Genomic DNA, 25258 nt, shown 5'->3' with positions numbered 1-25258 from the left:
GTACCTGATTAGAAAGCCCTGCACAATTTATGGTAAATCACAATCATCTTCCACAATCAACTTCTCCTTTCCTCGCATGGACGGGACAGGACATTTCAGACAGATGCTGTACTACAGACTTATCCAGCTTGTTTGATTCTAAGCAATTCTCCACCACTATTTACATAGTAGATACATGGTAAACTACACTACTTTCGATGGCAACTGACTATAGGTACTATCTGTGTACTATCTGTGTATTTAGCTGTGCAGCCTGTTATATAGAACTACTGCCATTCCCTTTCTTTAATCATATCAAGAGACTGTAAACAACAATTTCTCTATTTTCTATACACCTACACACCATCATATGAACTCTGTCTATAACAGCAGCTCCACTTCTCATATAGAAGCACTGTGTAGTTCTATAACTCCAGACTGTAGTCCTCCGTTTTTCTGGATACTTTGTTAGCATCCTTTCACCCTGTTCGTCAATGCTTAGGGCCCCACAGGCCACCACACCACAGATCAGGTAGTATTTGGGTGGTGGGTCATTCTCAGCACTGCAGTGACACTGATGAGGTGTGGTGTTCGTGTGTGCTGAAGTCTTTAAAGAGTGTCCACTCACTGTCCACTTTATTAGCCACCCCTACCTAGTTGGTCCACCTTACAGATGTATCATCAGTGCCCACAGGAAGCTGTTGCCCACAGGCTGGATATTTTTGGTTGGTGGACTGTTCTCTGTCCAGCAGTGACATTGAGGTGTCAACACAAGAACATGATGAATGGAGGCTAACGAAGTAAACGGTGGACTTCAGTCTGTAATTACAGAACTATTAAGTGCTCCTTTATGGTAAGTGGATCTGAAATCATGGGCAGCCTTCATTTCAAACCAGGGGTGGTCATAATATTCTGATATGTCCGTGTATAAGTCAGAGTAATTGCTATACAGCATTTTACACATGACCACTCAGTTAGTTATAATTTGAATGAATCACTGCTGCTTAACAGTATAAAGGAGGCTAATTACAGCCATCACACAGATGCTATGAAAGATCTTTTTGTTACCATGGCAACCATAACTGTGCAGATATAAAAGGAAAAGCAGGTGCAGGTGTTAATAAAGATTTACAGACAGCCTGTTTTGGGAATCAAAGAAAACATTTAATACTTTAAACATTTACAATCTGAACAGGGTGCTCCTTCTTCCAGAGCGGGTTTGTTTGGAACAGATGGTTGGTCTCCTCCCACAGGTGGATCTTAGACGCACTTCATGAAGCCAAACTTCACGTTTGCAAGCTCCGCCTCTGGACGAAGGTTATAGAGTTCGTCTACAATTGGAGGGACCCAGCGGGTTGTGTGGAAAACGTTCTCACCCACCTGAACACATACACACACACAGACAAGAGAATCTCAATTTTATAAGATTTAAAGAGGCATTTCATCCAAGGCCATTTCACCTAAGAAGAACAGCAACTCCAGCTGCAGACTGCAAAGCGGCATTGCTTGGGATTCAAACTGGCGACCCCTGGGCCATAATGGCAAATTAGCTGCCAAAATCCTCACATTATCAATAAGCTCATTTTAGAGGAAGCATCTCAGTGTAATCTCAGCAGGTCTTTAGAACTAAGCTAGCCTACATGCAGTGTTAGCAGTCTGACAGCAGCCTGATCCTCCTTTATCTCTAATGGTTTATTACATAATTTACAATAACATTGACACACTGAGGGAAAGCAAATTTATAAGAGCATGCAGGGTGATCTCAGACCAGATGAGTGCAGTATCCAAGGCTTACCAATGAAAGCCAACGGACATGCACCGCAGTTTACACTGTAGTAACTGTGGGCTTTATGTGAAACACAGCTTCTAATATTCCATCAGCGAGATCCACTGAGAGCAAAAGTAAAGATCATATACAGACTGAACAGGTATGTGTATATTTACACACAATTAAACAGTCCAGTTCCTCTGCAATTACAGCCTCTCGTTCTCATATATCTCTCGTGTATTTTGTTAAAGGCATGTTACAATGCCAACATGACTGATACTCACGGTCACTTGACGTACTTTGGTCATAAATTCATGGCACACCAGCAGTTGGAAATAACTTTGGTTGTATGAAGAGAGCCTCAAAGGAAATCATTTAAACCCACAGGCTGCATCCCAAACAGAACCGCACTCTCTATAGAAGATCAGCATAAACCTACTGGCACCATGTCTAATGCCAGGCGTGGGCTAGAGGGGTATAAAGAGAGACACACATACCTTCCAGCCTGGGACGTCCTTCATGATGATGGCTTCTTCCTCCAGGTTCTCTCGAAGCATCTTTAACATTCTACAAAAAACAGCAACCACTACATTATTATACAGTTGAGGACGTCTCACTTGAATTACATCTAAAATTCTTCCTTATAAATCATTATGACTTTAACTCACCAGCCTGAATATGAAACTTCAAGTAGTAGTATCTGCTTACACAGAGAAATCTATTTAACTATATTAAATATATGGTACTAAGCAGCCGCTTCAGAGTGTCTTGCAGTGTAACCGCAGGGCTGTGGCCCCTAGTCTGAGATTGTAGTCCTATAACAACTCGTCACAGAGCAAAAAGAAATAAGGTGTAATATAGAGGCTCACTGTCTGTCTTGTTCAGCCTGCAGCAAAGGCAGAATAGCTATCCGAGTCTCCAGGTCCTCAATTTGCAACCGTCTGTGAAACACACACACACACAGAGTTTTAAACTGATCTGAAGTGTATACAGTGGCACATCAACACACCATTAAAATCACGCAGTTTCACGGTCATCTGTGACAGAATCCACAGCATCCTGAATGAGACTGTATCCTACAGAACCTACACAGACAGAAACGCTGAACTCGTGTTGGAGACGTGGCTACATGCAAACCTACCTCCTCTCCCGATTCCACTTGAAAAGCCTCCAGCAGCCAAACGCCATTACTCCAATACCTACTGCAAACGCGGAGTACCCTGTGAAGGACAGAAAAACAGATACAGTACAAGTAAAAGTATGGAGCGACAGGGTAAAAACACTATATCGCCATATTTCAAGACATTTTCCTGATACACAATATTTATCGTGATACATGTAATCCCAGACTAAATACATCAGAAGCGACAGATTCTTAAAAACTACTATTCAGATAATCTCCCGTACAGAAAGCTGCAGCTGATCAGCGTTTCCGAAACATCCTTGATAAGCTTAAAAATATATAATGTGTATTACAATAACATCGTCATACTACCCCACTCTAGGTTTCTCAACAGATTGGCATGAGAAAGCCAAACATCTTGTGGCATTTTTAAAAGATCTAAATTAAAGTGTAACACATAAAATGACAAGTATCCAATTACATACTTAAGTACAAATCTACCCCAGTACTACTCAAGCACAGTCACAGTATTCTCCACCCCTGCAAGAGACCAGACTATCTACGTTGACTGAGGAGTTACGTGCCTTCAGTGTCATTACCCTTGTGCACGTGTACAGTCCAACAACATTTCTTCTCCTTGCAGCTGAGAAAGCCAGACTCTGACTCCGAGTCAGAGCACAGGGTCAGCCATGCTAGCCACGTCCCCACCAGAGCAGAGGGGTTGAGGGGTCTGTTCTGCTCAAACTCTGGCCCAACAGTGGCAGCTTAGCCAACCTGGGTATTGACCCAGGAACCTTGACCTAGAGCTGTAACCACTGAGCACCTCTAAATAACAGCTCACAGGTACAGCCATACAACTGTACATATTGCCGGGGTGCAGCCAGATTCAGTGTCAGTTGGTATTCAGCTAAATATGATGACTATGGTTTATGAAACCCCTGGAAAACAGTGGTACCTTTACACACAGCCCAGCCTCCTGCTTGATTACAAATGCAATATCTGAACTTCCTAAGCTGGCATGCTGGATCATTTGTGCTGATGTTACAGCTGTTCTTGGTATGATCTTCTGCTCTTAATGGACTAGATTTGCTTATTTATTAGGGATATATCCAAAAAGTCTTCTGGTATTCTGGTCAGACTTAGTCTTTTACAAGAGGTCAAGCTCAGAAAGAATAATAATTAAGCACATATTTAAAATAGGCTTTTAAAAAAAAAAAAGGGAAAAACATAGGATGAGCAAACACTGATAACAGCAACGAAGAAATCCTGTGTACTGTATTTACAGAGGACTGCAGCTAGCGCTAGCTAGCTAGCATTAGCCAAACAAACGGTTGCTGGCTATGTAGCTTACAGGAGTCTCTTTTCGTCGATGCAAAGTCCATATACAGCCCTAAATACTCTGTATTTATGAAATATTTATGAAATCTGAAAAACGACACTCTGCAAGCTCCTGTCTGCACGGGGTTGTGTGTGGCCGGTGCTGCTAGCCTGAATGCTAGCTAGCTAACTAGCTAGCTAACTCCGGTCAGCGGTGCCCTACTGTGCCAAGCTGAGCCGAGTTTCACCACCTTTACAACCCAAAAAGGTGATCATCCCGATTACTGACCAGAAAGCCCCCGTTTGGGCAGGTTCCGCTTGTAATCAATGGGACCATAACCTCCCGGAGGAGGCATGTCCTGCTTCACCTTGGACGCCGCCATCTTCCTCCCTGCACAACCGACCCGTCCGCAGGCTCGCAGACAGCGCGCGGCTCCACAGCGCCCCTCCACCGCTCGAGCTGCTCACTGTTATTTAAAGGAGTTTCACTGATTTTTAGAGATGTCTGTCTAACTGAGGCAGGACGTAAACAGAGTCGTTTGGAGATCGGTTTGATGTGAAATGGTTTACTCTAGCCAAACTTAGGGACTCTTCAGATTTCTCTACAGTGGGCGTGAATGGAACCAGGGGTCACAGGGGGGACTACAACACAAATACAGCCACCAACAAACTCACACACATGTTCAGAGTTTTGTGTGTAATGTTTATCATAGAACAGCAGCTAAATTCTTCTGCATGGGTTTTAAGACACCACCTAATCCCAAAGTGTCCCGAGCGCCAGTGAACATATTCAACCATTTCAAATAACAGCTTTGGGATTCCAGCATTTCGTAGTGGCGTCCATAAACACTGTAACAATCCCATGATGCACTGCAACATGGTGGTTGATGTGGCGCAACAGATAACACCACTACCTGCCAGTGAGCTACCACACCATGCAGAAGACTGGGGTTCAATTCCCGGTCTGGGTGCCTATGCTGCGCTACACCAGTCCTTGGGTCCTTGGGCCAGACTCCTAACACTCCATTGGCCCGCCTCTGTAATATGAGTAACCTTGTAAGTCGCTCTGGATAAGAGCTTCAGCTAAATGCCATAAATGCAAATATATACAGTATATATAGTGTGCAAATAATGTACGCTAAGCAGGCAGGGAATACCCATAATCCACTGTGTTTTTGTTTTGAAGGTCCACACAGCTTCTCTGGGGAAGACCATAGTTCTTCTTGCTCATGTGCTGCACTCTGCTGTCGCACAGCATTGAGCTCACACACATAGCAAGGGATGCGGGAGTCACTACCTTGTCGTCCTCTGTTCTCTCTGTTCTCCGATCCGGATTTTCAGACGTAGATTTTCATACAAAGCTGTGGTTTGCAACCGTTTCACATGTTAAAATATATGCAGCTTTGTTTTGGTAGAGGAAACCATCCAGTGTTTTAGTATTTTTATTATTTTTATACACTGCAAAATATCATGATTGCCTGAACGGACCAATAGAAATGCTCCAAAAGGACTGGGAATAAAATCTTTTTATATGGACGTCCATTAAAAGTAAATTTTGGAGACACAAAAGATTGTTGGGCTGTTGGACCCTTCAGCAAGGCCCTTAATTCTCCCTGCCCACCGCTCCAGGCATGTGTCCACGGTGTGTGTTCACTGCACGGATGGGTTAAAGGCGAAGGCCAAATTCCAACTGTGTCCAACACAAACGGTGAATGTGGTCGTCTTTGGCTGATCCAGAGCCACTTACACTTACACACATTGTGTTTTACACACAGTAGCACAGTTACACAGTAGTGTTAGGATTCTTGCCCACGGACTCTTATAGGTGGAGTGTGGTGTGTTTGCCTGGCTGTGGAATCAAACCCTAGTCTGCCATGTCCAGGTTGCTAATTTCTACCTAATTTCCTACCTAAAAACCTCCCCAGATTTAGATAGTCAGTAAGTACTCTCCCCATCACATGTACATGTATAGCCCATTACCCAACCCACTTGTTAATACCCTGCCCCCCATCACATGCCTCCTCCGAACCGCCGCCAAGGCAACATCAATGGGCAATCAACACGCTCAGAGGAAAGAGCCAGGTACCCAGCTCTGACGCATCAGCTAGCAGATGCCTGTGCCGGCCACTGAAGTGAGCCATCTACCCACTGAGAGAGAGCAAGGCCAATTGTGTTCTCTTGTGTTCTCTCTCTCCAGCTGTAGATAGGAGGCAGCATGACCTGGGGTCATAGTGGCAGCGCCTTAGTCTACTGGACCAGTTTTTACAAGTCAGCCATCAGAAAATGATGCTTTAAGAGAAGTGAAAGTACTCCAAGAACTTTGGGCTGGAGTTCAGATGGTTTCTGCTTTGTGGGAGGAAGCCAGTCAGTCACCTCTCTGACAAGTGGAGGCAAGGAATGAGAGACATGACCGAGTTAAATGGAGGAAACGGGGCGGTGGAAGGTGGTGAAGACTTTAGGCAATTCCAACAAGGTAGAGATGGAATTTACAGGATGTTAGATTGAGAGGAGGGGCTTCAGGCACGGTTCTCCTCCCAACATGCAGTTAAGCCCCACACCTAATGAGACAAGACTCACCAAATGAAAGGGAAGGGTTAAAAGTCTTTTATTATTACTTTATAGAACTGGGAAACAAAAGTAAACCTAACAAATAGTAACATCACTTTGTACAGTGCGGCAGGGCCGGAGGCGGCAAGCAGGCCGACGCCACACACAGCAAGCGCTGCCCGCTACCCCACAAACAGAACGAATGGTGTGACATCATCAAACAGCAGCGGTCAGGAAAGCGCGGCGGCCTCTGTCTCCTATTGGCTGAGTAGTACAGCATCAATACTGAGGGTGCTGGAAAGAAAATCGAAAATCAACTGACCTCAGAGCCTTGTAGTGGCAGGGGTGGTCAAACCAGTGGCCAAAAATTTAATTAATAATAATAAAAAATAATAATATTAATAATAATATAAAATATTATGAGACTGCTGATAAAATATGAAGAGAGAAACAGTAAAGCTGGTCAAAGCTGGAAATGGCTGGAGAAAAAGATGAAAGAAGATTTCCACTAGAAAACAGGGCCCAGTCTCCCTAACTGTAATATAGCAATCACTGTAAAACGGTACAGGGTGTGTTACTGTCTCCTAAGCATGTACATACAACCTAAACTTTGCAGAGCTTCTGACAACCCGGGCCTGGAGGGGTCTTGCAAACGGCATTGCCGATCTCTTGAATGTCTGAAGGCCTGGCTGCACTTTACGAGACAGTTCTGCACGGAGCGATCCTAAACAGACTATTAGCATGGCAAAAGCATTCATCAGAAAAAACGCCCTCCAGCTCTAGGCACTGGTTTGTTTGAGTTCTGAATGAAGTGCAGTTTCTGACCTTACTGAAAACTACATCTTCACTCCTCAAAATAAAGGTGCTACAAACGGTTCTTTGAGCGATGACGTAGAGCCGCCAATTCTGGTTCTATATAGAAGCATTTTTCTTAAAAACATGCTTGGAGAAAAGTGCTAGGGTCAGGCCAGCTCTGATGTGTAAGCTAGCAGACGCCTGTGGCAACCAGCATCACACTGAAGTAATGTAGGGACTGAGAGAGCCATCTACCAACTCTGAGAGAGCAAGGCCAATTGTGCTCTCTCAGGCTCCGGCTGCTGATGGCAGGCAGCATGCTGTAGAGGTCATCTATTACAAACACGGTTCTTTATGGAAGCACCTTTTGGAAGGGCCTTTTGTAGCACCTTTATCATGAAAAGTGTTAAGTAAGGTCACTATCTTTACAGCCAAGTGAAAGACATCTTAAACCATAAGTGAACGAGGAGGCACATCAACTAGACTGGAATGGAAATGTCAATGCTAGAGATGTAGCCATACAGAAATCACGGTTCAGTGCGGGCGGTCATACAGAGACTATGCACACGGTAAGCTGTGGACATAGTGAATATATGGTGGATGAAGACTGATGCAACTTTTCATTACCAAGGTATTGTGGGAAATGTAGTGGATTCCCCTCATTCTATCTCTCCTTCACTGCCATATGTAGAGAAAACAGCTCACACTATATGGACAAAAGTACTGGGACACACCTACCTCTTCTACCTCGTCATTGAATTTGAGTGGTTTATTCAGTCCCATTGCCACAGATGTATAAAATAAAGCCCCTAGCCATGCAGTCTGCCTTTCCACACATTAGTAAAAGAAAGAGCTCACTGAACTCCAGCGTGGTTCTGTATGCAAAAGGAGCCACTGCTGCAACAACAAGACAGCTGGTGAAATTTCTTTTCTTCTAGATCTTCCTCCATCAACTGTGAGTGGATTTATTGAACAGTGGAAGAGTTTGAGAACCACAGAGAGCAGCTCAGCCATGAAGCATCAGACCACATGAAGTTACAGAGCAGGGTCAGGGCAGAGTGCTGAGCTCAGAGCATAGTGCAGCAAAGTCTCCAACGCTCTGCTGACTCAATAACTGCAGAGCTCCAACCCAGCTCCAGCATTAACGCCACCACGATGACTGCGATCGCAATAGTCACATCAAGCAATGATACACAAGGCAAATGAAATTAAACACAGCATGTGACGACTTCCTTGATAGAAAAAGTCATTTTCCATGACTCATCTACCAGATCTGACACCGATCTTGAATACACAGACTGCATTATTTATATCATGACACGTTGGATCACTGACTTCTGGATGGACAAGTGTGTGTTTCGAAGACCTATGGGATGAACTAGAATGATTGCCAGGCCCTCTTGTCCAACATCAATGTCTGACACACTCCAAAAGCTCATAGAAAGCTTTCCTAAATTATTGGAAGCTGTTAGAGCTGCAAAAGGGGCACCAACTCCATATTAAAGCCTATGGATTTAGAACGGGAAGTCAGAAAAGCGCTTGTAGGTGTCCCAATACTTTTGTCCATCTACTGTATGTTACTGTAAGTTTTCTTTTCTTTTATTAATCACTCACTGCTCTGTCTGCAGTGAAACAACTGACATTCTGGACTTTTTCCCATTTTAAATTCAGTGTTGTAGAACAGTTGTAGGGTGTTGGAAATACATCCTGCATGCTAATGATTACACACTGCATGTATTACAGACTACCTCAAGGGGGCGCTAAATGACACTATGTGGAACAAACTGTCACTTACACAACTGTCTGGCCCATCATACTGAACCTGAACCGAACCGTGACTCCTGTGAACCGCTACACCTCTAGTTGATGCCCAAAACGAACAGCCAATCATACAGATGTTCTGTTAATGATTCTGGAGTCATAACCTGTCATTTGTCTTTTTGATTTTGTGAACCGTTTTAAAAATGTTATGGGAATAAGAAAACAGCTGGAAATAAGAACAGCCAAGTGCACATGTATGAGAAAAAGAAGGGGCCTGGAGATTCTGTGAATCTGTGTCTGTGAAAACAGCCATCCATTACAGGAACTCCATCCGGGTCTTTTATGATTCATGTATATATAGGTTACCTGTACACCTCGCAGGGCTGAAACGAGCCTTGGCATGATCTAGCTGTAACGAACGTCAAACTAAACGCAAACGAAAACAGAAAGTACTGTCTGTGCTATTAAACAGGACCGAACAGCCTCTGAAGCAACAAAATCTTGAACGAGACACTTGGACGTGAGTCCAGTCGAGCCTCAACGCGACACAGCAATATAACTTAACTTATAATCAAAAGAAAAACAAACAAACAAAAACCCTAACGTTATCCTCAAACGGCTCTTCATTTAGCATCACTAGCTTTAATTTCGCACTTGAAGATTCATATTTATAATGTTTATGTTTTTGGAGGTCTTTTTTTCAGTCTTTTTTTTCTTTTTTTCTTTTTTTTTTTTTTTAAAGAAAAGTTTTATTTATTATTGTTTTTTTTCCAAGAACTGAAGCTATACAGTCCCAAGTAGACCCATAATTCACTTAAAATCAAGCGTGGACACAAAGTCTCTTTCTTTGTGCCAGTACTCACAGTCCAACAAGCAGAAAACCCCCTTAAAAAAAAGTGGACTTCCCAGCGCTTCACTCGCATGAGTACTGGCTATTCGGCGTCAGAGCCGCCCCAGGGTCCGATCCAGGTTTGCAAAGTACAATTCTGTCCTGTCATTTACAGCCTTGCAGCAACAGCAAGAGTGGAAGCCCTTTAACCTTTGTTTATCTTCATGGTTTTATTATTTTGGTCTGTTTTCAATTGTGATCGCATCGATAAAAAGCACACTCTTCCAGAACGATGATCAAACCCGGCAAAGAAAAAAAAACGCTGGAGAAAAGCAATCAAAATCCAGAAGGTTGAGAGTAAGAACTGTAGAAGGAGATGAAGATGAGACTATGTTCTCATCCTGCTCGATTTCTTTCTTTAAAACGAGTTCCAATTGAAAGCTACTTTCCTGAGGTCCTTGAGTCGTGCCGGGACACAATGTTAAAACCCCACGGTTCTGGAATCCGTTTCGGTGTGTTTTTGGGGGGAGGGACTAGGAATTACTCCAGAATTCAGAAATCCAGAAACGGTCGAGGTTTTGGAGCTTCTGGAAGTGGCCCGGGGGTTGTGGCCGTGACGACTGCTCAGGTGAAGGTTACATGAGGCAGGCCTTATTTCCATGTGTTTGCAGTCTGGGAGATGGACCTGGATGGGATCATGTCTAGGAGGTACTCCCTCTGACGCTCCACAGCGGAGGATGAAGTCTTGTGCACAGACAGGCTGGGGTTCACATAGGCCATGGTCACACCTGCAAACACATGAAAGAACACAGAGAAAGACAAACAGAAAGTAAGGAATGAGGACTACACTTGTGTGTGTGCACATAAAGGACTGCTTCAGCGAATTACTTACTTTAATTCATTAATTAATCAATTAATTACTTTAATTAAAGAGCCCATATTTACGTTTCATGTATTTTATAACCATCTCTACTGTCCAGGGAAGAAGGCTTTTTACTAGATCTACTGGAGAACAGCTGTAAGGATTTGATTGCACTCATGTAGTGTGTTTTTATGCGACAGGGATTAAATACTATATCTTTCTTTCAATGGAGAATCCTTATTCAGAATGTAGTCTAGTCCATGACTAATCATTAATACAGCGACCCTATGTAAATGTATAGTAAATACAAATCAGCACAAATATGTAAATCAATAGTTGTTTGTCAGTAAACACACAAAACATAGGTTTGGTTGCTGACCTCAAATAAGACCAAAATTGCATGTGGTTTTTCATTATATGGGCTCTTTAATATAATAAGGCAACGATAAGCCTGTATATCCAAACACTGCAGCAAACACACACACAGGTTCATAAATATTTGGACAGTGACACAATTTTTGTAATTTGAAGTGAAGGCTTTTAGCTTAAATTCAAATCCAATTAAAATTTAGTTTGTTAACTTGGAGTTCAATACACTTCAGCATTTCTCCTGCTATTTCTATTAGTGGCCACATAATCAATAAACAGTGCCTCCACCATTTTTGACAGATTATGTGCCACACCTGGACATAAAACTGCGTATCAGTTAACAGTCCAATTAAATAAAATTATCCGTAATTTCTAAACAGTTAAGGATACTGATGCAGCTGAACACAAAATTTAAACATATTGTTTCACTGTGCAAATACTTATGAACCCAACCATACATAGCACAGCAGTAAAGTAGTACACACTTAGTTCCCATGTGCAAAATCTAAACACTGATCCATTTTCAGTGAACAGGCTGAAAGTGAATGGAGGGAAACCAACATTTAAAACACCCGACACCAGAAGAATGAAGAGAATAGAAAAAAATCCAATAAAACTAAGGATTATCCTGATACTTACCGATATTACAGCAAGTGCTTTGATCAAGTATTGTTTAAGGACAGCACAGACCTACTTTACTGACAGAGTTGGGGTCCAATTAGTCTGCTCAATCGTTGTCAATTTGTTACTTTACTTGCTCTCAAATTGAACCTCTTCATGTGGATCTGAACCCCAACTCTCGCACAAAGCACATCTGTGATGAGCAGGGGTGAGTCAGAAGCAGAGGGAGGGACAGAGACCGTGGAGGAGAAAGTCAAGGTAACCCAAGAGGAGGGAGAGAAGGGGGGGGCTTTTATTGTTTTGGGGTTTTTTTTTCGGTCGGACCCATGACGGGGCTCAGAGTCTACCTGGTGTCACGCTGCTCTGCTTCCTCCAGCTGGAGGAGGTGGCTGGGTTTTGGTTCCTGCTGCCGGCACTGCTGCTGCTGTTGGTGTTGATCTTTGACCCCTGACGCACAGCATGCTTACCTGGCCTGCTGACCAGCGCGGCGGCGGCCACGGCATTCTGGAGCTGAGAGGACGGAGAAAAGGAGTGTGGGACCCCGCGCAGGGCCCCAACAGACTGCTGAATGCTGCGGGACAGCTGAGCAGAACTCTGGAGGATACGATAGAAACAATAAAATAGCGTCAAATGACCAACGAACCAGACTTTGTTTACACAGCAGGTAAAAGTCTTCCGTTTTTCATGAATCTGGCTCTTTAATATACTACTATATTACTCCAGACCTTGTATTCATAGCCTCCACCAATCAAGTTACACAGCTAGATAGGCTGCATGTCCAAATGTTTGTGGACACACGTTCTAATAAATGCATTTAGCTACTTTACGTTGCACCCATTGCTGAGACAGATGTGCAGATGCATACTCACACACAGCTTGTCTAGTTTCTGTATAGAAGCACTGCCAATAGAATAGGACCTACTGGCATCATGCCTAATGCCAGGTGTGGCCTAGAGGGGTATAAAGCCCCTCAGCATTAAGCAGTGGAGCAACTGCCCTGTCCAGTACTTTTGGGAGGAGCTGAGCACTTGAGGATGAGGTGAGGTTATCCAACATCCTGACCTCAGCGACGCTCCTGTTGCCTGTTGCGTGCTCCTGTGCAATCAAATCCTCAAAGCAATGCTCCAAAATCTAGTGCAACGCTTTCTCTGTACAGTATAGACAGTTACTCCAACAAGAGCAGGATAAACTCTTTTTTTTTATAGCCTTGATTTCAGAAGCAACAATGAATGATCAGATGTCCCAATACTTTTGTCCACATAGTGTGTATATTTCATTAATACACCAATGTTTTTGTCCATATATGAACATGTAAACAGTCATCCAGTGAGTCATCTCATGTTTCACTTGTAGTTGCAGTTTTACTGGACATGGCCTCACCTGTGTGATACTGGAATGGTGGCGGCTGATTGACTGGGTGGATCTGCCGTGCTGCTGAGTCTGGAGCGAAGAAGAGGAGCGCTGCTTAATCTGAGACACGATCACCTGCTGCTCGGCCTTCAGCACGTGAGCGGAAGATGAAGAGGTGGATGAAGAGGAGGATGGGGAGTGGGAGATGGGTGAGGCGGCTTGCTGCAGGATGCGCTGCTCGATCTCCTGCTCCTGCTGCAGAGCCTTCACGAAGGCCCCCTTCAGACGGTTGGTGTGCTCCGCCTTCAGCGCCTTCTTCTGATTGGTGGACATGCACTGCTCGCACATGATGGCTCCGCTCTTCTCCTTGCGCCAGCGGCAGGTGAAGTCGGTCTTGCACTGAGAGCAGGTAAAGGGTTCTGTGGGGGCTAACGCTGCAGGAAAAGCACCGCCCATTTTACCTGAGACGACCAGAGAGATCATGGGAGAGAGACCATGAGTTACTCTGTAATAATAACAACAGAAAATGTTTGGTTGAAGGTTAAAGGTCATGTACCTCTCCCTAGAGTGTCCAGCAGACACTGCACCACCTCCTCCAGTCCCACCAGATAGATGAACTCGTTGTTGGCGGCAGAGGGCAGGAAGTTAAGTTCTGGAGCGGGGGGTTTGGGTGGCGGGATCTCAAGCAGGGTTTTCTCTAGCTGCTTACGCAGCGCTAGCTTGGCTGCGGCCTGTCGGCTGGCTGGAGACTCGTTGGCACTGGCCACGGCACTCTGAGAGGTCAATGAGTTGGTCTTGAGGTTGGTGGCCGTGGACTGGAGGAGAAAAAAAAAAGTTCTAGATCAATTCATTAAAAATAAATAAATAAATAAATAAATAACTATTTAGAATTTCTGGAAGTGACTGACGTAATCTGTAGCAGGACTTTACTGTGGCTGCCTTTAGTTGCTGCTAGCATGCTCAACTGGCTTCAGTTTGCAGCATTAGTCTACATCTGAGCAGAAGGTATAGCTCAATACACTTCAGAATTTATCCTATCTATCAGCAGTCACATTATCAATAAACACCAGCGACTGAGTTACAATGGCGGCCAGCAATATGCTCATGCCAAAACAGTGCCTCCACCATGTTTGACAGATGATTTGCTTTGCTTTAGAACAGCCAGGCACACCTGGCCATAAAAGTGCTTGTCAGTTGACTGTACAATTATTTTTCAGCTGGTAAAATAGCTAGCAAGGAGAGCATTCAAGCATTAGAAAAGAAATGTTGCATCCGGACAATTGCCTGTTTTTATATGTAGAACTTCAGAAGTTTTTTTTCCATTTTGGAGATACAAGGTTGTCATGTGACAGCAACATTATGCAGATGAGCCCTCAAACCAAACCAACAACAAGCACCTGACTGACGTTTATGAGCAGGTTGGTGTTGGCGACGCGGATTAGGCCCGGCTGGATGAGCTTCTGGCCCTGCACGGTCGGCACAGAGGCCCTGGGGGCCAGCAGCAAGGGTGGGGGTCCTGAGCCAGAGTACTGCTGCTGTTGCTGCCGCAAACTTGCTATCTGCTGCGGTGTCACTGAGATCGGCTATAAAAGAGAAGACACACACACACAATGACTTTTTTTTTAACCCCCAAAAAACAACAAAACTGGCCATATAGACAGAAAGATGCGAGGCTTTATGCCTTCATTAAACCACTGAGAAGCTTGAACTGCTATGAACTCCTGTAAGAGAAGCTACAGTGAACTCACCTGTGCTCCTCTGACCAGTGGGGGCATGATGATCTGGGAGTTCTGAGAGCCATGTTTGGACACCTGGCCTCCGCGCACCAGAGGGGGTGGGATGACCGTACCTGAGCTCCGGCCGGACACAACCTGCTGCGGACAGGATGGAACAGGCAATGAAATCAAATGACTCCCCATCACATAAATATCATGATATACACAAACAAGACAAAATAGTCCAGTCAAAACAAGCATGTCAGGTTTGTCGGACATGATTTCAGCATAGCAGAACAAACTCAGAAAGTAAGGGGTTCCTTAGCTTTCTAGATTTCCTTAGGTTCCTGAGATCCTTAGGTCTGATTACAATGCCCTCCTCCAGTATATAGCAAGCTGTACTGTTGTGTATTAGATGTGAGTGCTGTGTGTAGTAATGCGGTGTGATAAGGTGCGTCGTCGTTTAAAGATTAGGACAGAATGAGGGCAGATCTAAAGTATGAGGGGAACAAAAATATAGTGACATGCAGTATTGGCACTCACAGGTTGTGCTGCTTTGCTGGACACTGAGCCTCTCACCAGAGGAGGAGGTGTGGCCACAGAGCCAGAGCCCAAAGGCTGTGAAGAGAGAGAGATAGACAGAGAAAGACAGAGAGGAAAAATAAATAAAAGTGCAGCACTACTAGTGTGACTGAGCGGATGAATAATGCACCTCAAACAAACACAGGAGAAGCCCATAGAAGTCAGTTATTGCCACCAATGATGAAAGCATGCTGTAGTTATATATAACGCTCTTTTGTTTAAATGGTAAAGTCTGATTTCTCACTGCAATACCACATTTATGTTCATAAGCTATAGCTATTATAAGTCCCACTTAATATTAAGTCGTTAGTTTGCAATAAGACGCAAGTATCTGTGTTTATAAAACTCGCTGCTGTTCCTATTACAGCAATCGAGATGCACTGGTGCAATGACTGTAGAATACATGAACACTGTGGTTCCGATCCTTTACGTTCTTTAGAAATTAAGCCATAGCTGTCTGCCATGTTATCAATTTTGCAACCAGAGTCTGCGGAGTAGACACTAGAGGCTGAGTGAGGCTTGTATACTCATTTGATAGACCTGCTCCATTCTCTTAGACCAAGCGTGTCTCAAGCAGAGCAGACTTTCCCCAGGATTTTTCCTAACAGTTACACTTCACCAGTAGTTACATTGTTATTACATGATAATTCATGTGTAACTACAGTTGGCAGTGGTTGGTTTTGCATATAACGGAGGTGTTTGCAAGTGTTAGGGGGAGCAACGAACGGGTGGGTTAATTGGCAGTACCAAATTGGGAGGAAAAGGGAAAAAGTTTGTGGAGTTGTGAGTAGGTATTCAGTGTTGCGGGTCGGTGTGTGTGTGTGTGTGTGTGTGTGGGGGGGGGGGGGGGGGGGGGGGGGGTGTACCTTCTGCACGCTGCTCTCTTTGTGTATTTGGCTCTGTCTGAGTTTCTTCAGCAGTACCAGTTTAGCCTCCTCCAGCCTCAGCTCCTCTTTCAGCTGCTTAATGATGTTCTCCCTCTCTTCAGGACTGCTCTTCTACACACAGAGATACAACAAACACGCACACTCACAATCTAGGACCAGGCCAGCAAATGCTTCACACACAGCTTTATGAATTGCTTTCTCCTAAGGAACCTTCATTACTGTAACAGAAATGGCACCGTTAGCTTTCTATACAGTGCTGAACAAAATTCAGAGACCACCTTTCTTTCATTTCACTTCCAGTCTAAACACCCATTAACTTCAAGTCATTCACTTTTCAGCAGAAAACTAAAAATAAAACATGATAAATCTATCATCAAATGTTTCATTATTTACTTTTACATTACATGGCATTTAGCTAACGCTCTTATCCAGGGCAACTTACAATGTTTGTATTACAACCTTGTATTACAGTGGTGGCCCAACATAGCGTAAGGAGTCTTGCCCAAGGGCTCTAATCATCATTATGAGTTATTATCATCAGAGTCTACTTATCGAACCCCAGCATTGTGCTGTTGAGCAGTGGAGCGGTGTTCTCTGGAATGATGGATGGCGCTCCATCCAATACTTTTGGGATGAGTTGGGAAGTTGCGAATGAGGTGAGGAGGTGATCATTCAAAATCCTGACCTCACCAACCCTTTTGTCGCTGAATGCAATCAAATCCTCACAGCAATGCTCCAAAAGCTGGTGGAAAACCTTCCCTGTACAGCAGTGACAGTTACTCAAACAAAATATTTTTAGCACCCTTGATTTTCAGAAGAAACAATGAATGAGGAGGTGTCCCAATACTAATGTCTATATAGTGTATGTCCTGAAATGTGAACAACTTCTACGTAACAGCGGTTTGACTAGAAATTTAAATGATTAAGGGGTGGTTTCTGAGTTTTGCTCAAGACACTATATCCATTACCATATATTAAAATGTATGAATATCAGCTGATCTAATGAAACCTGTACGAGTGTAATGATGTACAATACAGGCCGTTGTCAGCCAGCACAGTTCTAACCATGAGCAGATCGGTGTCCAGCTCTTTGAAGTGGCTCACGCCGTTCATCTGTGGACTGGACGGCTCATTATCGGACAGAACGATGACATCGTCTGGCGACGGAGGCCGCTTCTCCTTCTTAACATCACTGCAAGAGAACAGAAAGCAGGAGAGGCACGAAAGGCATGAGAGGGCTTCACATTTTCACTCAAATAGGCTTTTTTCCCAGACCCAGTTCACTCATAATCATGCCACTACTGTGGAGCTTTCCTAATGAACAAGCGCAAGTTATATATAACTTATATTATTATTATTATGTAAGGGCCATTCTAGAATTGGGGGTACATATACACACACATATACATATACATATATATATATATATATATATATATATATATATATATATATATAAACAGAGGCCTGAGCTGAACACACTAGGAGTGATGTGGGGAGAAAGTGCCATCAACCCACCTCTGAGAAAGCAAGGCCAATTGTGCTCTCTCTGACTCTCTGCTGCATGACCTGGGATTTAAACCAGCGACACTCAGATCACAGTGGCCGGGATCTTAGTCTACTGGACCACTGGGAGCCACATATGGAAAAATTTGAATCTCATTATTTTGTAAAAACTGTTGACGATAAATCAACAGTATATGAATTATTGGTCAAATCTGTTATTGTGATAATAAGTGAATCTCCTAATCCGCATTTTATAAACAATAATGTGTTAAAAAACAATAAGAATCTGTTTTTAGACGAATCATGTGGAATCTAGTCTGTTAAGGCCTTAAGTTAAGGCACAAACTGGAAAATGTCAAAAATGTGTTACTGGTTTAAACTGTTTTATCAATGTATCAGTGATCACAGGGTTAACCGATGGGGTAAATCTTTCATGGGCCATTAGCACCATGAATTGAATCCTGGACTCCAACAACGCTCGAAAGTGAGCCTCCATTGTATCTTAGTGGTGCTATGAAGAAACAATTTTAGGAGGAGGAAGATGCCTGAAGCCCCTCCTCCCAATCTAACAACCCATAAATGCCATCACTACCAAGTTTCGCAACCCCCTCTCCCACCCTGCCTCCCACTTCTAACTCTGTTATCTCTCATTCCTGGCTCCACTTATCAGAGGGGTGGACTGGCTTCCTACCACAAGCAGAAGCCACCTGAACTCCAGCCTCTAAGTTTATCCTCTCCACTAGAGGGAGACAAATGCACATTCATTCAAACAGCTCATCTCCATAAACACACGGCAGAAAGGACTTACAGGAGCTTGTGGACCAAAAGAAAAGTTTTAAGAAGCGATTACTACCACCATACTAGACTTTAAGGTGCTTTCATATTCATGTAAATAACCTTGAAATGCTCACGAGTGCAGGTCTGACAGCAGGCCACTGTAAATATCTTGTGGATCGTTCTGAAAATATCAAGTTTTAACTGAGAAAATTAAAACATTAAATTAATAGACTGTTAAAATATAATGGTGATTATTACATAAGGGCTGAGAAGAGTAGAGTTGATTGAGTTTAGTGGTCTCCTTATCAGTGTCCCAGTATCAGCCCGGCTCAGTCTGCGTACAGTCTTCTGTGGTCTTATCTCAGTGTGCATGTGTGCGTGAAAACTGAGGACATGTGCAAAGGCCTATTAATAGGGCAGCATTAAAACCTCAAAGAACACAGAACACATGAACGCAGCCTGACGTTCTGTGGATGAACACTGATGGTTTTATAAGCTATACAAAGCCATGTATGGACTGTAGATGTACTAAAACTTTGTATGATATAGTGAAAGAGGTGGGAGCTCTTTTACTATTAATTAATATAGTAAAATAAATTCTGGACCTATCTATTAGTAAGGAAACCAGTAAAACACATTAGAAAGGCCAGCTATGAAAAAAACTAGGGAGCTGCACAGCTTTTAATGTGGCAGCAGTACCGTTCTCGCTGTTGCCCAATAACGTCGTATTGCCATTTCTCCCTTATTGACGTTTTGTGAATTTGGCAGTTGTTCCTTGAATGGACCAATAGAAATGTTAGGTTGTTTTTTCTTCACTCCTGTAAAGCTGACATTTAGGAGATATGAGAGTTTTTGCGCAACAGTGACGATACATCATGTATACACTGATGAATACGTGGAGTTGTAGATATGGAGTCCAGGATATTGGAGCTATCTCAGTACAGGTCAGAGCAGGAGGTTGAGCAAATATGGATGATGGACCCTGCTTGAACCCTAGTTAGTGAACATTGCCTACTGCAGCCTGGTTGCTTAGAAATCCATATGAAGTACGCCACTACATATGGGGTTTGTTATTGTTCCTGCAATGTTGGCTTTTGCAACACTGAGCGTCCTGACCAACGGCATGGACTTTCGGTTGAGTTTCTGAGAGCGTTTAATAAATCAGCTCATTCACATGATCTGATATTGCAAAGTAACTGAGGTCAAACGAACACAGGCTGATCTTTAACGTTGCTACATCACGTTGCAACAAGGGTTCCCCAATGCATCAGGTTGCCAGGTTGACAAACAACCCAATACTCTAACGGTCGATACTCCGAAAATCTTCATTTAAAGAAGTAGCAAAAATCACTTGTAATTCAATAATAATAACATTAAATGATTCAAACATTTCAAAAGGGAATATTTGTCAGCATTCAATCAAATATAAACTTGGTGTTCACACCATGAATGTGGTTGGTAATGTGATGCTGCAGTACGTTTTGGTATTGAGCAGTAGTGATACTGCACTGGAGATTGGTATTGAAATTGACAATAGCTACACTACAGCTGCGTTCAAAAGTCTAGGCTGCAGCTGAGGTGGGCCGCCTTTCTTGACCTCTACGTCATAGACGGCTGTTACAAAGTGAAGACCCCTACGTACACAGCCCAGAAATGCAGCCTACGCTCGGGTTGAATTAGAGGACACAGCTGATGTAACCTTCCCGGACCTCAGTTACCCACAGTTCTCTGCGCACATACAGCACCACGAAAATGGTGGGTAAAAAATGTTTGTTTTTATAATACATTTATAAAACATTTTCTAATTCAATTTAGTGAAGAAATGAAAAAGCACATGACTTTCGCGCCACAGTTGAGGGAGGCGGGGCCTTTCTGGTGACGTCACCACAGAGCCTGGTAAGACTTTTGCATTTGTGTGACCTATAGGCTACTATGAAGCATTGTGTTTGTGGGCGGAGCTTGGATATTGTGTAAATATTGGCTGCTGCCTAGGGTATGGTGGGTCCTCTGTAAGACCCTTGGCTGCAGCCAATATTTACACAATATCCAAGCTCCGCCCACAAATACAATGCTTTGTAGCCAATGCTGCCAGATGAGCGTTACAGTGGGTTCAGAATCACTCAAAGAAAGGAGCTCACAATCCCAGTTTTTGTCAAATTCAGCATGTTAATTTAATGTGTTCCCGATTTCCTGTGTGTGAAAGTTCACATTTTTGGTGAAATAATTGACCTATTAGCTACAAAACAGTCCATAACTTCATGGTAGGGCTGGGCGATATGGTAAAAATACAATATCATGATATTTAAAGACTTTTTTCGCTAAACATAATATTTATTACATACATACATGTGATCACAAACTAAAAACATCAGTAGCGACAGATTCTTATAAACTACTTCAGATCCTCTCCTGTACTGAACACAGTGATTTTTATTCTTTATCTAATTAAACCAGTCTAATTACACTGTAATGAAACTTGCAGCTGATCAGTGTTTATTAAGCACTAACAGGATCCTCATTATGCTTAGAAAAGCATATTGTTATAATGATAACAACATTTATCACAATACGATAAAATATCGCTATATTGCCCATCTCTACTCCATAGTATATAACTTCATACTGAACACAATGTCATTCGAATGAACAGACTTTGTCTATTGTGTAGATTACAGCAAAACCAAAACCCGGACTTATCATATTGATTCCTTTAGTTCCACCAAAGCACAAAGCCCTGGTGACGGAGACCATATCTAAGATATATACAGTCCAAAAATGTAATCGTATCCTAAACCCTGGTTCAACTCCAAGGCCTTTCTGGCTCATTATGGGGCTTTAAAAACAAGCAATATCTTGGTCGTATCACAATCATTTAAATGACATGGCTAGAGGAACCATCCTGTGGCTCTGGAAGACAAGACAAGCAGAAGATGGGTGGGTTTCTATGAACTGGAACTCAGACTGAACATAAGCGTAGGCCATGGGGTGCACGCAGACGCAAAAACCACAGCCAGCTCAAACCTTAAAAGGCAACTAAGACAAAGACCCAGTCTGAATGTACTGAGCGTGGTCACATTTCCTGTGTAGACCGCAGGCGTTCTAGCTGTAAGCTGGAGAACCGTGCCTTTCTGTCGAGGTGTGACCTAGCCACTTCTGGCCTTGTTTGACTTTATGGATCTGGATAAACTTTAAATGAAGTTTTTTTTCCACATAAAAAGTAGCCAGGGCTTGGTTTGGGGAGGTGAGGGACTGGGCCTGCGGTGCTACAAGCATCACTCTAGCTCCTTGCCGCTGAGATGCTCCTCGTCCTACAGTCACCCACTTCCTGTACATTAATCACTCTACTAAACAAGTCACGTGACCCATGGCGTTTTTTTGCTCTCTGAGTCATGTGACCCTCCCCACCCTCTCCTCCCTCCCCTCGGTGTTCCTTCCAAAGTGGAAACCATGGCAACCAGCCGGCTGGAACCGGTTTGTGACACATGGCCTTCATTTTGTGAAGTGCAGTAGGGTTCAGGTGCCGGAGAAAATGGAGCTGCCGCCTTACAAACTTCTGAGAGAGAGAGAGAGAGAGAGAGAGAGCGTGCGACATGCCACCCAGGGAGCACACACACACACACACACACACACACACACTTACTTCCTGGGTCAAACTACCACTGTGCAAAGAAAAACACTGAGTAGATGTTCACAGATCACAGCTAGCACACAGACTGAGTGTGGACAAGAACATGAAACACGCAGCAGAATGACCAACTCCAAACCCAGCAGTCCTGCACCATCTGAAAAGTGCTGCTGCTGTTCCAGTCCGGTGCCTGCAGAACCACAGTGCTACAGAACCAAGCGCTCAGCAATATGAAGATATTGTTGTATTGTGGCTAGTATGTCAGCGGGTGACTAGGGAGTAAACTTGCGGCTAGCATGTTAGGTTATGGGTAGAGCTTTAAAAAACATGGCTTCTGTACTTTTATATGGTTGAATAATAAAAATATTAACATTACTTTAAAACCCATTTTCAGCCACTCTGATATGGGAAATTTTTTTTTCCAATTTTGAAAGAAGCTCCATACAGCACAAAACAAATTGGAGTGAACGTAAAAACAAACGTAGTTCATAAAAAATAAAATAAAATAAAATAACATAAGTAGATTTTTTTTAACATTTGTTTAATAACCTGATATGATCATGACATAATATGTTGCCCAGCCCCACTGTACTGTATAAAATGTTGCACCTCAGATTATGTTGTCTTGTGATGTTGTTCGGGTTGTGAACCACAATTTTCCCCTTTTTGAAATCACTAAATTTACCTTTATTACAGAATAACTGTAGTACAGAGAGAATTGTTGTGAAACAGTGACCATCACTGTAGTTCAGAGTGATTTTTGCAGTGCAGCGAGCATAACTGTAATACAGCAGGAATCATTTTAGTACAGAGAGGATTAGTGTAGTACAGAGGGAATCACTGCTGTACAGCAGGAATCATTGAAGTACAGTGAGAATCACTGTAGTACAGAGACAAAATACTGTAGTAATTCTGTGTTTTGTCTTTAGTACAGCTAGAATCACTGTAGTTCACCCTGAGGCACTACAGCGCAGAGGGAGCCATCGTAGTACAAAGGGGAATCATTGCATTACAGTGAGAAATACTGGAATATAGGAGGAATCACTGAATTACAGGGGGAATGACTGTAATGCTCTATCTGTCAAACAGAGAGAATTGTTGCTGTGTGTGTGTATATATATATATATATATATATATATATATATATATATATATATATGAAAGACACTGTACCACAGACCATCCCTCTCAAGAGAAAAAACTGTGCCACTGTTTAACCAAGCAGAACTGCTCCCCAGCTCACATCCAGCTTAAATCCAGAGCTGCCCAAAGGGGCACACAAATCTCCTTTGGCTCAACTTTACTCCTGTCTGGTACTGAACAACTGCGAGAGATACAGAGAGGCTGTATGTGTGTATGACTTCAACATTGACCTTGATCAACAACCCACAATCACACAGTTTTCACACTAAAAGTTCCCACAGGTCCCATTGGAGTCCTCAACACTTCCAGATACTGCAGACCTGGGACTATAGTAGTACTCCTTTCCCACCAATTTGCACCCCTTTTTTAAAATTCCTCCTAATTTTCTCCCCAATTTAACCATTTACAGCACCCAACCACTAGCTAGGACTGCACCTATCCCACAATGCTACCAGTGCTGGGAGGTTGTAGACTAGCATGTGCTTCCACCTTCCTCACATGAAGAAGCCATCTAACTGCTTCTTCTCAAACTGTGAGTAAGTAACATCCCTGGACGGCTCAACACGCTTGGAGGAGATTACTAAGTGCCAATTCTGTTACGTCAGCTAACCAAAGCTCACATTGGTTTGAAGGAGAGAGAGAAAAAGACAGAGAGAGAGAGAGAAAGAGAGAGAGAGGAGGGATGGAGGGAGGGATGGAGAGAGGGGATGGAGGGTTGGAAGGATGGAGGGATGGAGGGAGAGGCGGCCTCCTACCCACCCAGAGACAGCAAAGTCAATTCTGCTAAGCTAGTCATCTGGCAGTGCCACTCGGCAGCCCACCTTTTTACATTTTAGGCAGGAATTTAGAGTCAAAAACCTAGCAAGACTGGTGCACAACTTGGCAGCAGGAGACCCAGCACAACTCACGGGTAAGAGGCTGATACACTTTAAGAGAAGCAGAAAAAGAGTTGTTCAAGGCTGCTACTGTGCAGAAAACACGGCACAGCACCGCTGCTAGTGAGGATGTGCTTGTTTTTACAGTTGAGTGAGAGTCCCGTTTCTGTGCAAGAAAAAGGTCATGGCAGCATGTCTTCAAAAGAGGTAGATGTTTAAGCTCAGGACATCACAGCCTGTTTAACGAAACCTGGCATGATGTTTAAGGGCTGTGAAAATCGACGCAGAGCCTAATCAATGGCGGTAACGCTCAACCAGTTACGTACTTCTGAGTTCTGAATGTGAAAGGGTCAACCTGGGAAGTCCGGATCAGGTGTATTTCTGAGTGATTCAATATCTGAGTCATTTAATATTGAGACTCTGCTGATATCAAATCTAAACTAATGTCTGTATTTCCACAGATGCCTCAGCCAGTCACTGCAGGTACACTAGTAACATCAGTAAAACCAATCCAGTTCCAGTATCAGGCCATTAGGGTCAGTATGTGAAACAGGCGGTGATGTCCTCAGTATGCATATCTTGTACCTCTTTTCCATTGCCAAAGTAAAATTGTAGGGTGTAGTGGTGGTGGTGCCGTTGTGTTCTGGGGCTGATGTTGTTTAATGACCATTTTATGGTGTCTTGAATATGCTGCTTTCGTATCTCACTGTATCTTAGTGAGTGTATGCCTTTGCAGCAACGGGTTGTAGTCACTATCTGTTGGAGTGTGTACTACATCCTACACTACAGCTACAGCAGTCAGTAATATATTTACTATAACATTACAG

The 25258-nt window shown here is 43.3% G+C and overlaps 2 protein-coding genes across 6 annotated transcripts in view; both read right to left on the bottom strand.

Annotated features, from left to right (window-relative positions):
* Positions 1 to 1121: 1121 nt before the first annotated feature.
* Positions 1122 to 4623, bottom strand: ndufa13 (NADH:ubiquinone oxidoreductase subunit A13). The gene is made up of 5 exons (XM_072668654.1): positions 4477 to 4623; positions 2889 to 2967; positions 2617 to 2688; positions 2245 to 2314; positions 1122 to 1359 (listed from the first exon to the last, which is right to left on the bottom strand). The coding sequence occupies exons 1-5, from the start codon at positions 4568 to 4570 to the stop codon at positions 1240 to 1242; spliced, it is 435 nt and encodes a 144-aa protein (XP_072524755.1). The 5' UTR covers positions 4571 to 4623; the 3' UTR covers positions 1122 to 1239.
* Positions 4624 to 9788: 5165 nt separating this feature from the next.
* LOC140545836 (transcriptional repressor p66-alpha-like) overlaps positions 9789 to 25258 on the bottom strand; it is a 46610-nt gene continuing 31140 nt past the window's right edge. The window contains exons 3-11 of one of the 5 annotated variants that reach the window (XM_072668833.1): positions 17571 to 17697; positions 16485 to 16616; positions 15580 to 15654; positions 15070 to 15195; positions 14719 to 14904; positions 13878 to 14136; positions 13352 to 13782; positions 12319 to 12565; positions 9789 to 10907 (exon numbers count right to left, since the gene is read on the bottom strand). In XM_072668833.1, coding sequence (XP_072524934.1) covers positions 10771 to 10907; positions 12319 to 12565; positions 13352 to 13782; positions 13878 to 14136; positions 14719 to 14904; positions 15070 to 15195; positions 15580 to 15654; positions 16485 to 16616; positions 17571 to 17697 — 1720 coding nt within the window. In that variant the 3' untranslated portion in view covers positions 9789 to 10770. The remainder of the gene's footprint in view (positions 10908 to 12318; positions 12566 to 13351; positions 13783 to 13877; positions 14137 to 14718; positions 14905 to 15069; positions 15196 to 15579; positions 15655 to 16484; positions 16617 to 17570; positions 17698 to 25258) is intronic. The other 4 variants (XM_072668837.1, XM_072668835.1, XM_072668834.1 and 1 more) reach the window with 4 other exon arrangements.

The sequence above is a fragment of the Salminus brasiliensis genome, chromosome 23 (genome assembly GCF_030463535.1).
Source record: "Salminus brasiliensis chromosome 23, fSalBra1.hap2, whole genome shotgun sequence".
Lineage (NCBI taxonomy): Eukaryota > Metazoa > Chordata > Actinopteri > Characiformes > Bryconidae > Salminus > Salminus brasiliensis.
The sequence above is the reverse complement of the archived record's forward strand: the minus strand, read 5'-3'. Positions and strand labels throughout refer to the sequence as shown.

Excerpts from the sequence above, each read along its gene's own strand:
- ndufa13 (XM_072668654.1), bottom strand. The coding sequence starts at position 4,570 with ATGGCGGCGTCCAAGGTGAAGCAGGACATGCCTCCTCCGGGAGGTTAT. Across the intron at positions 2,689-2,888 it reads AAGTGGAATCGGGAGAGGAG|ACGGTTGCAAATTGAGGACC; the intron begins GTAGGTTTGCAT and ends TGTGTTTCACAG. Across the intron at positions 1,360-2,244 it reads AGGACGTCCCAGGCTGGAAG|GTGGGTGAGAACGTTTTCCA; the intron begins GTATGTGTGTCT and ends GTATGTGTTCAG.